General features: G+C 42.6%; 1 protein-coding gene across 4 annotated transcripts in view; it reads right to left on the minus strand.

The window, feature by feature from the left end:
• Window positions 1–11,546: 11,546 nt before the first annotated feature.
• KCNC1 (potassium voltage-gated channel subfamily C member 1) overlaps window positions 11,547–14,582 on the minus strand; it is a 186,283-nt gene continuing 183,247 nt past the window's right edge. For 2 of the 4 annotated variants that reach the window (XM_042446004.1, XM_042446002.1), the window contains one exon: window positions 11,547–12,887. In XM_042446004.1, coding sequence (XP_042301938.1) covers window positions 12,823–12,887 — 65 coding nt within the window. In that variant the 3' untranslated portion in view covers window positions 11,547–12,822. Of the gene's footprint in view, window positions 13,784–14,582 lie in introns of all 4 variants that reach the window. The other 2 variants (XM_042446003.1, XM_042446001.1) reach the window with 1 other exon arrangement.

Raw genomic sequence — 14,582 nt, forward strand, 5'->3', positions numbered from 1 at the left:
CTATACTTTTCCCTAAATGGCTTACATTTAAAAGTTCATCGAGCACCAACCACCTAGTATATTGGGAATACCCCCCCCCCCCCATCCCCACTTCTAGTACCTGTCTGCACAACCAGAAAACATGCTTCAGAGAGGGGTGGGTGTGGGGTGAGGAATTGCCCACTTCACAGTTCTATCAACAGACTTGTTTCCCTAAATAGAACAATGTTTGTTTGGCTCTGACTTATGTTTATGAGCCCGCTACTGTAGTTATGAACAAGCCATTTGATTCAGATAAACTAATTTCCCCATGATGAGCCACTACCTAATAAGTTTTCCCCTGTAGTCATCCTAATACAGTGCATCCCATTTTCAGGGCAGTCAAGGAAGGTCCCATGTAATATATAACATGACTCTTATCCTCCTTAAACCCAAATATTCTGAACTCTGGATTCATGGGGACTAGGGGTTTCGGGTTTTAATTTTGAAGCACCCTTCGTATCCAGATTTTTTGACAAAAGAGAGAGTCAGAACTGCAGATTAAACTTGTCTTAAATTCAAAACATCTCGTTTGACTCAATATTCCAACCATTTCTTTAGCGTGTCTAGACAAGACAAGACAAGGCAAAAGACAAAGACTTCTCAAAATAGGAACCTTGTTGTTTACAACAGGACAACTGATAGGTTCCCCTGTTTTCTTTTACATAAATATAATTATCGTATGCATCCATAAAGACAGATTGTTCAGCTACCATTTGAAATAGAAATATTAATGCAGTTTTTGAAATAGTAAAATTTTACTTCAAGGGCCTGCTTCTCTGGCTGTTGTCAACTGAGAGTGAGTGCAGTCTTACTACATAAGAACTAAAATAAAAGTTTTTATTTTTATACTGCCCTTCTTGCAAATCAGGGCGATGCACAACACAATAAAACAAATACACAAAAAACGCAATTAATAAAATACATTACAATCTACATTTTTAAAATAACATTCTGGGCCAGCTTTGCCACTGCTGTCAGAGTGGGGGAGGAACTAACTGAACTTATATCAGGGAAATGCTAACTTGAACAGGAAGGTTTTAGTTCCATCCTGACTGGGCCAGGGGGTGGGCCCCACCGAGCGGAGCTCTATGGGCACAGCGTATCCAGAGGGCGGGGCCCGCCATGTTAAACGTCCTCCTCGATGTAGAGGTTAGTCTTGCCCCAGGGCCTCAGTAGCGCTGCCCAGATGTTCTGCGTGTGCGGGGCGGATTTGTATGGGGAGGAGGTGGTCCTCAAGGTTCTCCTGGGCCCAAGCCTGTAGGGGTTTATAGGTTTTATAACCAACACCTTGTCTTGCACCAGAAGCGACTAGGCAGCCCATGCAGATCTTTAACGCTTACAGGTGTTACTGGGGACTTGCCCTGGGTATGCCAGTTAGAGTGAGGAACCCAGTCTGGTGCCATGATTCTGTACCAGTTGTAACTTCCGGGGGTATCTACAAGGTTGCCCCATGTAGAGCGCAACATGCAGAAATCCATTCGAGAGGTTACCAGAGCCCCATGTCTCACCATTTCAAGGTCCCTCTGGCCCAGGTAGGGACGCAAGCTGGCGAACAGCCGAAGCTGATAACAGGTGCTTCTGACCTCGTCATCCAACCTGAGATGTATGTAAAGGTGGAGTAGCGACGAGTCAAGAAGCACCCCAGGACTGCGTACCGAAGTTCCTTTACGGAAGCGTGATCCGTTTCAGGACAGGTGGAACCACCGCCATCCCCGGGCCAGGAGAACCTATCACGGACCTCCGTTTTTCTCTGGGCATCAGACTGAGTGGTTTTTTTCCCTCATCCAGCCCATTTACTGGACCCAGGGCATGACACAAGAGGAGAGATGCATCCCTAGTCACGCTCAGTTTGGAGACATTAGAGAAGACTATTTGGGTGTCATCAGCGTTTACTGATAACCCCGCGGCACCCATGTCTCCCGGATTATCTCTCCCAGCGGTTTCATTAAATAGGTTAAACAATGATTACAATGCTACTATAGGTTTATTTTAAACACTGATTTACAATGCTACCTGGATATGGGTTGTGGATGCTTTTAGTTTTCCAGTGTTCTAAATGGTTTTTCGTTAAAAATAAAAGGATTAGATCCTGAACTAAATAAGTCAGTCACAATTTAGTGCTCCCTGAAATCACTAAGGCTTAAATTAGTCCAGGCAGGGACGTAACGCCGCGGGGGGGGTTCTTGGGGTTCCGCGACCTCCCCTCATTCGAAAATTAGAATGGGTTGTGTGCTTGCTGCGCCGCAGCACTCAAGCCCATGATAATGGCTGACACTTAGTCTGCCCCCCCCTTCCTAAAATCCTCGCTTAGCTATGGTCCCTGGTCCAGGTGAGCATTGTCCCATTGGCTACACTGAATGTTTATATGTGCCAGAACTTTAGATGGATTTATTTAAAAAATAAAGAATCCCCTGCTCTTTTGCTTTCTTGCTTTTGCATGGTGATGAGGCATCCAGAGCTCCGTGTGGATCATTGCTACTGGATCAGTTTGAGTCTGTGAGTACCGTACGGATGTTGGACAAGATCCTAAAAGTGTTATGGAAATGACAAGCCTGCTCTCGATCCCTGCCCCTCATGGCTAGTGGCTAGGGGGGGGACCGGCAGTGGTACACTTTAATGTTACACCGGATTATTCAATACCTCTTTGAAGGATGGGGCCATTTCCATCGAGCTTTTAAAAATTGGCCACGGTTACAACCTTTGCTCAAAAAGCCCTTCCCTTGCCCCACTTGTATGCAAACAATTATCGGCCAGCTTTCGTTTGCTGCCATTTTTTTGGGGAGGGTGACGACGGACGAGGGCGGTGCAACAGCTTCAATCGATCTGGATTTGATACGGAATTATCTGGACCCATTTCAAACCGGCTTTCAGGCGGGTACGGGGTTGAGACTGCCATGGTTGGCCTTGGTTCGATGCTCTCCGTTCCTGGGGCATCGGGACAGGGTAAGCATTGGTTCCCTGCTGGTGCTTTGGGACACCTCAGCGGCTTTCGATACCATAGACCATGGTATCTCCTGGAGCTGCCTGCTGGCAGATGGTGGGTGCAGTTCGGGGGCCCATGCCACTCCAGGTGGTTCCGTTCCTACTCTCTGGGGAGGTTCCAGATGTGCCTGCAGCTGGGGGAGACGTGTGCCTGATAAGAGGGCCCTTACATCTGGGGTCCCTCAAGGAGCCATTTCTGTCTCCCATGCTTTTCACACCTTTCCTGCAAAACAACCACACCCACACAAAAAAAAAAACAACCCCCCCGCTTTTGGGGGCGGGGAGAGATCATCCGGAGACATGGCGGGCGCGGGGTTATTCAGTACGCTGATGACACCAAAAATAGTCTTCTCTATGTATCCGACCCTGCTGAGGACTGAGGATGGCATCTATCCTCTCGTGGCCACCTGTTGGAGTCGGTAAGGTTTTTGGTAATGGGATGGATGAGGGAAGAAAAACCGAATCATTCTGAATACAGAGAAAGAAAACGGAGTGCTCGTGATTGATAGTGTTCCCCCCGGACCAGGTGGCAGCTGGTTCCACATGTCCTGACAAACAAAAAAAACAACAAGGGATCAAAGCTTCACCGTGCCCCCCCACGTGTGATAAGGTCCCCTGTTGATGAGACTGTCTGCCTTCAACAGTCTACAGTGTGATGTGGCAGCTGAAAAGGCCAATGCTATTTTAGGCTGCATCAATAGAAGTATAGTGTCTAAATCAAGGGAAGTAATAGTGCCACTCTATTCTGCTTTGGTCAGGCCTCACCTGGAATACCATATCCAGTTCTGGGCACCACAATTCAAATAGGATGCTGAGAAACTGGAGGGTGTCCAAAGGAGGGTGACTGAAATGGTGAAGGGTCTAGAAACCATGCCCTATGAGGAACGACTTAGGAGCTGGGTATGGCTGGAGAAGAGACGGTTAAGGGGTGATATGTTAGCCCTGTTTAAGTATTTGAAGGGGTGTTACATTAAGGATGTAACACCCCTTCAGTCCTGTTTTCTGCTGCTCCAGAGGCTAGAACATGGAACAATGGATGTAAACTACAGGAAAAGAGATTCCACCTCAACATTAGGAAGAATTTCCTGACAGTAAGGGCTGTTCAACAGTGGAACACACTCCCTCAGAGAGTGGTGGAGTCTCCTTCCTTGGAGGTCTTTAAACAGAGGCTGGATGACCATCTGTTGTGGATGCTTTGATTGTGATTTCCTGCATGGCAGGGGACTGGATTGGATGGCCCTTATGGTCTCTTCCAACTCTATGAGTCTATGATTCTACTGTAGTCCTGTAGGCTCAGGCTCATGGTCTCTCTAATTTAGTCTCTTCATCTGGCATGTGGCATCCCTTTCTTTCTGTTTCCTTCTCACTTATCTACCATTATTATTTTTTTCTAATTATTCTTATCTTCTCATGATGAGGCCAAAGTACAATAGCCTCAGTTTAGTCATTCTGGCTTCCTGGGATAGTTCTGGCTTGATCTGTTCAAGAATGCATTTGGTTCTCTTCTTGGTTGGCTATAGTATCCTCAGAACTCTTCTCCAGCTTGTTGTTGTTAACTGCAATTGAGTTGGTCCCAACTCATGGTAACTCTGTAGATGAGACATCTCCAAGCACTGGTATCCTCCACTGCTCTGCTTAAGTTTTGCAGGTTCATGCGATCTCCCTGACTGAGTCTATACATCTAGCATGTAGCCCTCCACCTTTCCTCCACCTTCCATAGCATTATTGTTTTTTTGAGTCAGTCATGGCTTCTCATGATGTGGCCAGAGTACAACAGCATCGGTTTCATCATGTTGGCTTCCAGGGAGAGTTCTTTTCTGATCTGTTCTAGGACCCATTTGTTTATCTTTTTGGCTATCCACAGTATCCTTAGCACTGTTCTCCGTCACCATATCTCAAATGAGTTAGGGTTTTTTCTTATTCACTTTTTTTACTGTCTAACTCTCACATCCGTATATGGTGATGGAAAATTCTATGGCTTGGACAATTCTTACCTTAGTGCTCAGTAGTATGTCTTTGCTCTTTAGGATCTTATCTAATTATTTCATAGCTGTCCTTCCCATTCTTAGTCTTTTTCTTATTTCTTCATTGCACCCTCCACTCTAATCAATGTTTGATCTTAGGTATGGAAACTCTTTAACTATTTAGATTTCTTTGTTGTCTAGGTTGAATTTATGTATATTTTTCATGGTAATTATTTTTGTTTTCTTTATGTTCAATATTAAACCTGCCTTTTCACTTTCATCTTTGATGTTCCTTAGTAATGTGATGTTTTCCTCTAACAATATCTTAGATTGTTGATGTTCCTTCCTCCTGTCTTCACTTCCCTTTTTTCTGAGTAATAGTCTGCTATTCTTATTATGTTTTCTCCACACAGGTTGAACAGATAGAGTGAGAAGATGTAGCCTTGTCTGACTTTATTGCCAATTGAGAACCAATTTGTTTCTCTGAATTCTGTTCTGACAATAGCCTCTTGTCCTAAGTACAGATTTCCCATCAGGACTATCAGTGGCACTTCAGAGTTTATTTTCTTGCTGTTGGCTTTTTTCACTGTCCAGCTCTCATATCTGTACATTGGGATGGGGAATATGATGGTTTGGATGATCTTCAGTTTAGTGTTCAGAGTTATATCTGAAGGCAAAGCAAGACAAAAGGAGCCATGCTGCTCACTCCAGCCTCTCTCTTGCTTTCCTGACTCTCCCTCCTTCTCACTTGCTTTGCTTCTCTCCTTCTCACATCTTTCCTTCCATCCTACCAGTGCAGCATTAACCTTGGCTTCTCCACTACACAACCATAAAGCAGGCTCGGGAAACACCACAGAAGGCTGGAGGAGAAAGAGGGGAACAGGAGGGCAGTTCAGTTCAGCTGTCCACAGGAAGAAGAACTGATGAAAGCCCACTTTTTCCATGCTTGTAAATTATACAGGCAAGTTCCATTAATTCAAGGAGGGGTCTGCTCTTTCTGAAGGCAACTGACAAAACAGCAGATTCTTAACTGAATTAACAGAACTTATCTGTAATTTGAAACTATCAAAATAATATCAAATACTGAAGCATCAAAAGGTGGGGAATGCAGCCATCTGTGTAGTGGACCCTTCCCATCTGTGGTGCTTCAGTTCTATGCCCTGCAGACAGGGAAAAATTGGATGTTTGCAGCCCATATTATTCAGTGGGTGGTGATGTGAATCAATGTGCCTGTCTTGTTTTGTCCTTGGGGAGATAGCCAAATTCCCAGCTTGAACCCTAGCATCTCAAGCAGGAACAGGGAGAAAAGGAGAGTTTGGTTCACCAAAGTGTCCATAGCAAAAGTAGGGGTTATTTAATCCAGTTCATGTCATTCACAATTCAGTAGTCACTCCAGTCAAACAGTCCAAAGGGGTTATACAAAAGAATAGTCAGGATCAAGGCAGAGTTCTAGACAACAGGCAATCAATCAAGGAATGAAGCACCAGTGTGGCTTTCTCACAAGGAAGATGGATGGTTGTCAGCCACACTGGACTGAGGGAGATGCTGGGATATTTATATCCCATCTGGATTCTCACAGATTTTTCTTAGTTAGCAGCCTGCTTCTTACTTAAACACTGGGAATACCCACATCTCTCCTTTTCCTGGCATCTCTCCATGGGGTTAAGCACTGGTAAGTCTGGCCCTTCATCGGAGGGGGTGACTGTAATGAACTTTGCTCCTATGGCTGCAGGGACCTCTGCCCCTGTACTGGCTGCAGAGTCTCCTCCTGGGGCTGCTGGCATTGTTGCAGCCCTGGCATGTCCCCTGGGCTCTCAGCCTCTTCAGACTCAGAGGACAAGCAGGGCCTGACAGTGTCCAAATGCATGCACCACCACTGAATAATATGGCCCATGGTGATCTGTGGGTGAGCGAATCTGAAAATTGTTAGCCTGTCGATACAGTGGGCCCACTGTATTAACCAGAACTGGCCTTGCTTAGCTTCCAGGATCGGACCTGGTGCCTAGAATACTAAAGATCCTAAACAGTGTGAGAACTTTGTTCTGGGTCCCCTTCTGTTTTCTCTCTACACACTGTCCTTAGGAAAACTCATTAGCACTTTTGGCTTTTCCTACCACCTGTATGCCGATGACACCCAGCTGTATCTTTCCGCCCCTGACCTTGCTCCAAGGCTTGAACAGCAAGTCTCGTCTTGCCTCACAGCTGTCTCGCAGTGGATGCGCCATCGGCGCTTGAAGCTCAACATGTCCAAGACGGAGCTTCTTGTCTTTCCTCCTAAGCCCACCCTTCAACACTCCTTTTCTGTCTCTGTGGACAACATTTCTATTCAACCAGTCCAGCAAGCCTGCAGTCTTGGTTTTATCTTTCACTCTTCTCTGTCGTGTATCCCTCAGATCCAAACCACAGCCAAGGCTTGTAGATTCTTTTTGTACAATATTGCCAAAATCCGACCATATCTCTCCGCCTCTACTGCCAAGATCCTGGTCCATGCCCTAGTGATCTCACGACTTGATTACTGTAACGTCCTCCTGGCTGGGCTTCCTCTTTCTCACCTCCGTCCTTTAATCTCTGTTCAGCGTTCAGCTGCACGCATGATCACTTCCACCCACCGCTCTGACCACATCTCTCCTGTGTTGGCATCCCTTCATTGGCTCCCCCTCCCTTTCTGCATTCAGTATAAGCTCCTGCTGTCGACATTTAAAGCCCTCCATGGACTGGCCCCTCCTTACTTATCAGACCTTCTTTCTCCTCACCTTCCCACCAGGGCCCTCCGTTCTGGTAGTCAAGGTTTGCTGTCTCAGCCCAGGATGTTCTCTGCCCCATCCCGGATTCGCCCCTTTTCACTTGCTGCCCCTCACTCCTGGAACCTTCTTCCCCTGCGAGCAAGAGCCATCACTTCTTTAACCAGCTTCAAAACGGAGTTGAAAACCATCCTGTTCAGAGTAGCCTTCCCAGGCATTGCATTATTGTCGCTTGCTATTTGGTTTTCTTTTGTTGTCTGTTTATCAAACCATTTCCTGTATTGCTATGTACTGTATATGCATTATCCTACTTGAGAGTATGTATTTTCCCTGGAAAATGATTAACCATCCATTATGAAGCCAAGCCCTCCCTCCAGTCCATCTGCCTTGGTCCAGGCCTCGGAGGTAGAGAGGAACTGCTGGACCTCTTACCCTTTCCTGCCACCACTCCCTTCTCCTTCTGTGTCATGTCTTTTTAGATTGTAAGCCCGAGGGCAGGGAACTGTCTAATTAAAAAGATTGTATGTACAGCGTTGTGTAAATTTACAGCGCTTCATAAATAAAGGTTAATAATAATAATAATAATAATAATAATAATAATAATAATAATAATCTACAAATGGGAGAGGGGACCTGTGTGCTAAACATGACAACAGCAATGGAGTGGAGTGGAAAGCGCAATGTGGCTGTCTTCCCCACAAGATTTAGTAAAAGATTTGCACTGTTGGCTTTGTGAATAAGTGATGTGAACAGGATAAACCAGGATAAAACTCTGCATGCCTTGAACATGTTTCAAATACATCGACATCACAAACTCCAACTTTGAGTGCTGACATGTGTGAGTAACAAAACACACGTGCATAAATGTGGTTCCAATAAAAAATGATAGTGTGAACAATAAAACCAGCATAAGTGAGTGAGATTATTCAGATAGTTGTGCTTAAAAAACCCCAAAACGTCTAAATAACCCCTAATGAGAGTGTTGTTTGCTCAAGTTGGTTGCTTTTTAAACTTTTGACTGTTTGTGTAATTTTATACCGCTAGTTGATTTTAATTATCTTTTAAATTTTTATTGTAAAGTTTTAAAATGATTTTATTTGTGAGCCACCTTGTGTCCCTTTCTGGGAGAAAGGCAGTATAGATGTGAAGTAAATAAATAAATAAATAATAAGGTCACCCAGAGGGATTCTGTGGCTCAGTGAGGATTAAAACCATGGTCTCCCAGAGTCCTAGCCCAACACTCAAAACCACTACAACATGCTGGATTTTTGTGTGGGTTTATATAAACACATCAAACATCTGGACAGTGGGCTAGACCTAGCTGCGAAGAACTATTTAAATGACAGACCTATTCTGGATGTGTGTAAGTAGGCCAGAGTCAAAACCACTTCAGGGCTCTGGGAAGTTCAAGCCATTAATCACAAGCAAGGGATTTCTATTAACTTGGCAATGACTAAGAGAAGCACCTGGGATTCATCAGCTGGGACAGCAATAAAAGGTAATTATTTTATGGCAACAGGAGAATATGATCAGACTGAACTGTACCTGTAGTAGTCAAAAGAAAAAAAAAGGGAGGGGGAGTCAGGGTTCCTCACTGGCTTAGGCATCCAAAGAAAAGGGGTAGGCAAAGTGACCAAACACAGCAAATAGACTTTGGGACTGTAAAGACCAGTGATTAAGGCTGGCCAGGGGACAGAGTCAGGGTGTGACGTTCACATGACTCATGCCCCAACTCCACTCCCAGGCCGACGTGACACCATGTGCCGCACCACATAGCACACAGTGTCATAGTGCTCCCCTGGTGCTGCATCTACATGATGCAGTGCCAAAGGAGCGTGGAAAAGCTGTGTACCAGCAGCTATGACACCAAGGCACAAAAAGAGCCACTTTTTGAAGCTCCTTTTTGCGCCATGGAAAGGCAAGATTGGGGCCATGGCATGTAATTGCTGTGGCCCTGATCTAGTGCTAAAAGGGATGGCTACAGGCCGTCCCTTAGGAACAGTCTGTTGAGCCCTCTAATTATTAAAGAAATGAAGGAAACTTCAGTCCCTTTCCCCATCATCAGCAGAAACATCCACATACTCCCAAGTATTTGTTTATTTTAGGGTAGAATTACACAGAATTTGGGAGTTCTGTGATTTAATTTTGTAATGTTTTTCATGTTTAAAGTATCAGGACAATTGGAGAGGATAGTAAACATTCTGTGATTTTTTTTTTTACTCTTAATCACTCTCCAACGCTGCTATATCTTTCCAGTAGACATCACAATATAAGGTGGAAGCTGAAATATCTGATGCTTTTTATGAACACCCATTTTCAATCATTTATTAAATCTACTCTGGTTTGATAGCATCTTTCTGGGATCCAGATTCTGTAAGGAAACTACACACACACACACACACGGGCACAGGCAATGATGTTGCTACAGGGGTGGGATGAGTGTAGTGCCTCCTCCAAATGCTCCCATGATATTTTCTTCATTTCCCAAATTTCTAGCATTGTAGAGTGAGACACACCTTGAACTCTTCTATTTGCTGTGTTTGCATTCCCTCCATCACTTTGCCTACCCCCTTTCTTTGGATGCCTAAGCTATATTTCTAAATGCTCAACTGAAATTTTAAGTGATTGCAATCTTAAAAATTCTGAATCTCAAGGAAAATTTCATTGGTATCAAATTCTTACTTGGGAGGAAGATGTTCTCATTTTACTCACCCTCTGTAGCTACTCCTACCTCTATGGTTACTAACAGTATAATCCTACATGTTTACACAGAAGCAATACCCACTGACTGATTCACTCATTGCAGGAGCAAGCCATGTGGTTTTAGTGGGGATTCTATGCCAGAGCAAAGGCCCTATCCCAAACTCTGCCAACTTGCTGCAGCCTAGATGGGAGTGTGTATGTGTGTGTACATGGTGTACATGTGTCCTGTTCCATATTGTCTCTTTTCTTCCCATGTCTACACCCCATTGATCACAGATACACAGAAGGCAATTAATTACAACAACTCCATAAGTGGTGGGATTGTGGGATTTGTTAAAGGGGTAATGACAGTGGAATAAGAGGGTTTGAGGTTCCTGCAAATTCCCAGCCTCTGACCCCGCCTAGTTTCTGCTGCCATAGCTATCAACAAAGTTACACCAGTTTGGTTTTGCATTGTCTGTCCATCCCTAAAAGACTACACCCTACACTCTCTCCCCAGCTATGTTTTAGCAATGTAGGCTTTACAACTTAGCCTTTTACCCTACTTCTCATATTTATTATTCTAGTAAAGTTTTCCATTCATACACTTTCTCATGTTCCTCAGTAGTTCCAAAAGCTCTACCTTTTCCCCAGGAATCTGTCAGATCAATTAGTTATGAATGTGTAACTCTTGAAAATAATATTTTACCTTTTTTTAGCTGCAAGAATGATTCTGATAAGCATTCCATATAATTCAGTGGAGGCTGGCAGCTCCTATGTCAGTGGGGCACTGAAAGGAGTTATCCAAGGTGTCTACTTATGGTGGTCGGACTAGAATCTAGCCAAAGGTTCAGTGTAAAACCCAGAGTGAATTCACTGCTCCCACTGACAATGGAAGGTACCAACTTCTGCTGTACGTATTTTATTTTTTTGAATCTGAAATAAAATGGCACTACCATCACCTCTTTGAATCTTCACTACTACCCCTCCTATTCAGTGGTTTAAAAAAATTCTGTAGATCGTGATTTCATTTTGCTCTTTCAAAGGAATCAGTTTGCTTTTGCAAAGTGGAGAATTTAAGAGAACCACAAAAGTAAGAGAAACAAAAGTCATTCACTCTTCAATTGAAAAGCCAAACTTTTATTATTATGGGGGAAAAGAAAGAAGGGGGAAAAGAGAGACCCACAAAGTTCTTTTTAATTTTACCTTCCATTTGTTATATTTATTAGTGTTGTGAAGACTGAAAACATGAGTTGTATCCAGGGACCAGGAGGAAGAGCTTACTTGATGGTATACCCACTAATTTTGTCATTTTTTGAAGCAAATCAAAACCATGTCACTTGTTCTTCATTTGTCCACTGGGAGTCTTGTATTTATTCACATTATCAGAAGGAGGGAACTTCTGATAATTTTAGAAAAGAATTTTGATTTACACTATACAGCAGGCATTGAAACCATGATACAAAATTTATTTCATGCTAGAATTATTTTGCATAACATTGTGCATGCATTTTACTCAGAAGTTCTAAATTGCATACAATGCCATTGCCTTGTTTCTTAAACTCTGAGACAAGTTTGTACTTGAGTTGTCTCCTGATTTGTATACTGTAAGTCCCAGGTTGTTGTTGTTGTTTTAAAAAAGCATTTTTTTTCAATTTTTAAAATTCATTACCAATTACTTAGTATGAACAATTTGCCATGAAGGGTCTTCACATTGGATCTACACACCAATAAAGTACAACATAACCAGAGCTGAAAAATTAATCTAGACCAGTTGTTACCATCAGGCCTGAGGATTAGTCCCATGTTTCACAAGCATGCCAACAAAAGAAACAAAACCAAAAAACAACTGACAAGAAAAGAAGATTGTTTGTACATTTTACACAACTCTAGTTCAATGAAAAGTTCTTGATTTTCATGTCACTGTCATGAATTAATGAAGGCATGGTCAATATGACCACCCAATTGCACTTTTAAAACCCATTCACTCTTTTTTTTTTAAAGTTTGTATACAAAAAGAAGCATTTCATAGCAAAGGAATGTACGGTTTTAGACAATTTTTACAGTTTGGCTACAACAATGTATGTAAAAGTAAAGAGCTCTGAAAGAAAATATATCACTTTGTCTTTCCCTTCCCACCCACCCACCCTGCTTTAAAGTTACTCATACAATTGCAGAGTGGGTTTTTTTTTTGTTATTTTTTATCATGCAATTCATGCTATGGAACAACAACAACAAAATTCTACCGTTTGTTACATTTTGGCCATAGAAAAAGCCTGCAAATCTACTTTATATCTCTGAAACCACATAGAACCGTCCTGCAAACTTGCATGGAGTGAGATTACATTGGTCCACATGAAGAGGTCTTCTAAGCCTGCACAGTTCCACCCAGACGTTTATAAGCCATCATTGTCCATCTCGTTCTCTCCATGTCAAGTCACTTTGACTGCCTCTGTTGGCATATATTTAGCAATGACAGGACTTTCTTTGCAAAGATCTGCATGTAAAGAATATAATCAATACTTGAGCTTCTCTCCTGAGCTTTTCAAACCAAGCTGGGTGTGTTAAAAGAAGGAGGGCTAAGGTAGAAAGAGCTACATGCAGAGGCAGCCAGTTTTCTTCTCCGCCAGTATGTTTTTTTCCCATGCAGCCAGCCAGCCAGCTAGAGACCTCTCTACAGTGTATCTTATTGCTTTCGACATAGAATAGGCGCCCATGCAAAGTTTTCATCCTACTGCGCGTGTTTTGCTCAAACTCCTGCAGGTTTCCTATGGCTCAAAAATATCCTGAGAAAAGCAAAATCTTCAATCGTTGGCAAGTTTCAGCACTGGACTAAATGCCTAACCCATTCCATAAGAGCCAGTGGATCCACCATAAGCCAAGAAAAGCACAGATCAATATGGTACACCAGCGGTAGGCAACTACATGGTGCATCCACCTTTTTGTCTTATGTATCAGTATCATGCAGTGTTATGGCCCACCAAAGCTACTAATGCCCATTTAGTGTCATCTCAGCACCACTGATCAAGAATGTTGTCAATATTAAGTGTTACTAACACTCGTAGTAACACCATCCTCATGAGATGCTACCGAGAGACATGACCCCTTCAAACATGATCATTTCTTCATATGTGGTACCACATAGACTAATTAGAAAGAATCATTTTTCTTTTTTCTTTCTTTTTGATCTCTGTTTTTTTGAAAAATAAATAGTGTTATGAGGTTTATCTAGACCATTCTCTGCTACTGATCCATGCTACGAAATGGATGGGATGGGAGACCAAGAATGTCTCATTAGGTTGGGAGAACTGTAGGGTGCAGGCTTTGAGGATAATCCTACTGCTTTTCCACTTATGCCAGCTATGCTGTTAAGGCTCCATGACATTTCATAACCTTTGTTCAAAAGAAAAAAAATATGCAAAAATACAGCATTGGATCAAAAACAGAATGGTCAACAAATTAGCCAGATCAGTAGCATCTTCATGCTTTGACATGCTGAGAGTAGTATCCCTTGCAACATGTCCAGGTTAGAAATAGATAGAAAATAAAGCCTCAGAGGAGGAAAAAATATCTCAGGTGTATATCCCCTAGTACAATATACTGTATATTATATAGTATAACATAATTTACTATGTACTATATTTAAACAGCTAAAATAACTTCTGGCAATAAATTAACTGGAACAGATTAAATAAATAAATATCCATGAATTTATATTTTGTTATAGGGCAGCCGGAATAAATAAATACCCATGTGCTGATATTCTGTCTTAAAACAGCTGGAAAGAATAAACGAATGAAATGAATAAACAAACAAACAAATAAATAAGACATTAGGCTGAACTAAGCTTTCCTACCACATTGTCTCAAGGACAGGTCCTCTTGACACTGTCTTTATAACCTAATTTCCACCCACAAGTAAAAAGTATTTACAGTACTCTGTTGCTATAGAGATACTACTCAGTTTGAGAACCAGCATTTTTGCATGCATTTGTTTTTCTTCCCCTTCTCTGCCAGTTTTCCGGCATGCACTATATAGCTTAGCAAGTTTGAGACACAGTTACACCATCTATGAAATGAAATTTTGTGGAAACACTCAAGATGTTCTCTACATATTATTGTTTTTCTCCAAACAGGCCAACAATATGCTGACATTTATACTTCTGTAGCCAGCTGGCCTTACTTTCAGTCAA

This window comes from Sceloporus undulatus, chromosome 1 (genome assembly GCF_019175285.1).
Source record: "Sceloporus undulatus isolate JIND9_A2432 ecotype Alabama chromosome 1, SceUnd_v1.1, whole genome shotgun sequence".
Classification (NCBI taxonomy): Eukaryota; Metazoa; Chordata; class Lepidosauria; order Squamata; family Phrynosomatidae; genus Sceloporus; species Sceloporus undulatus.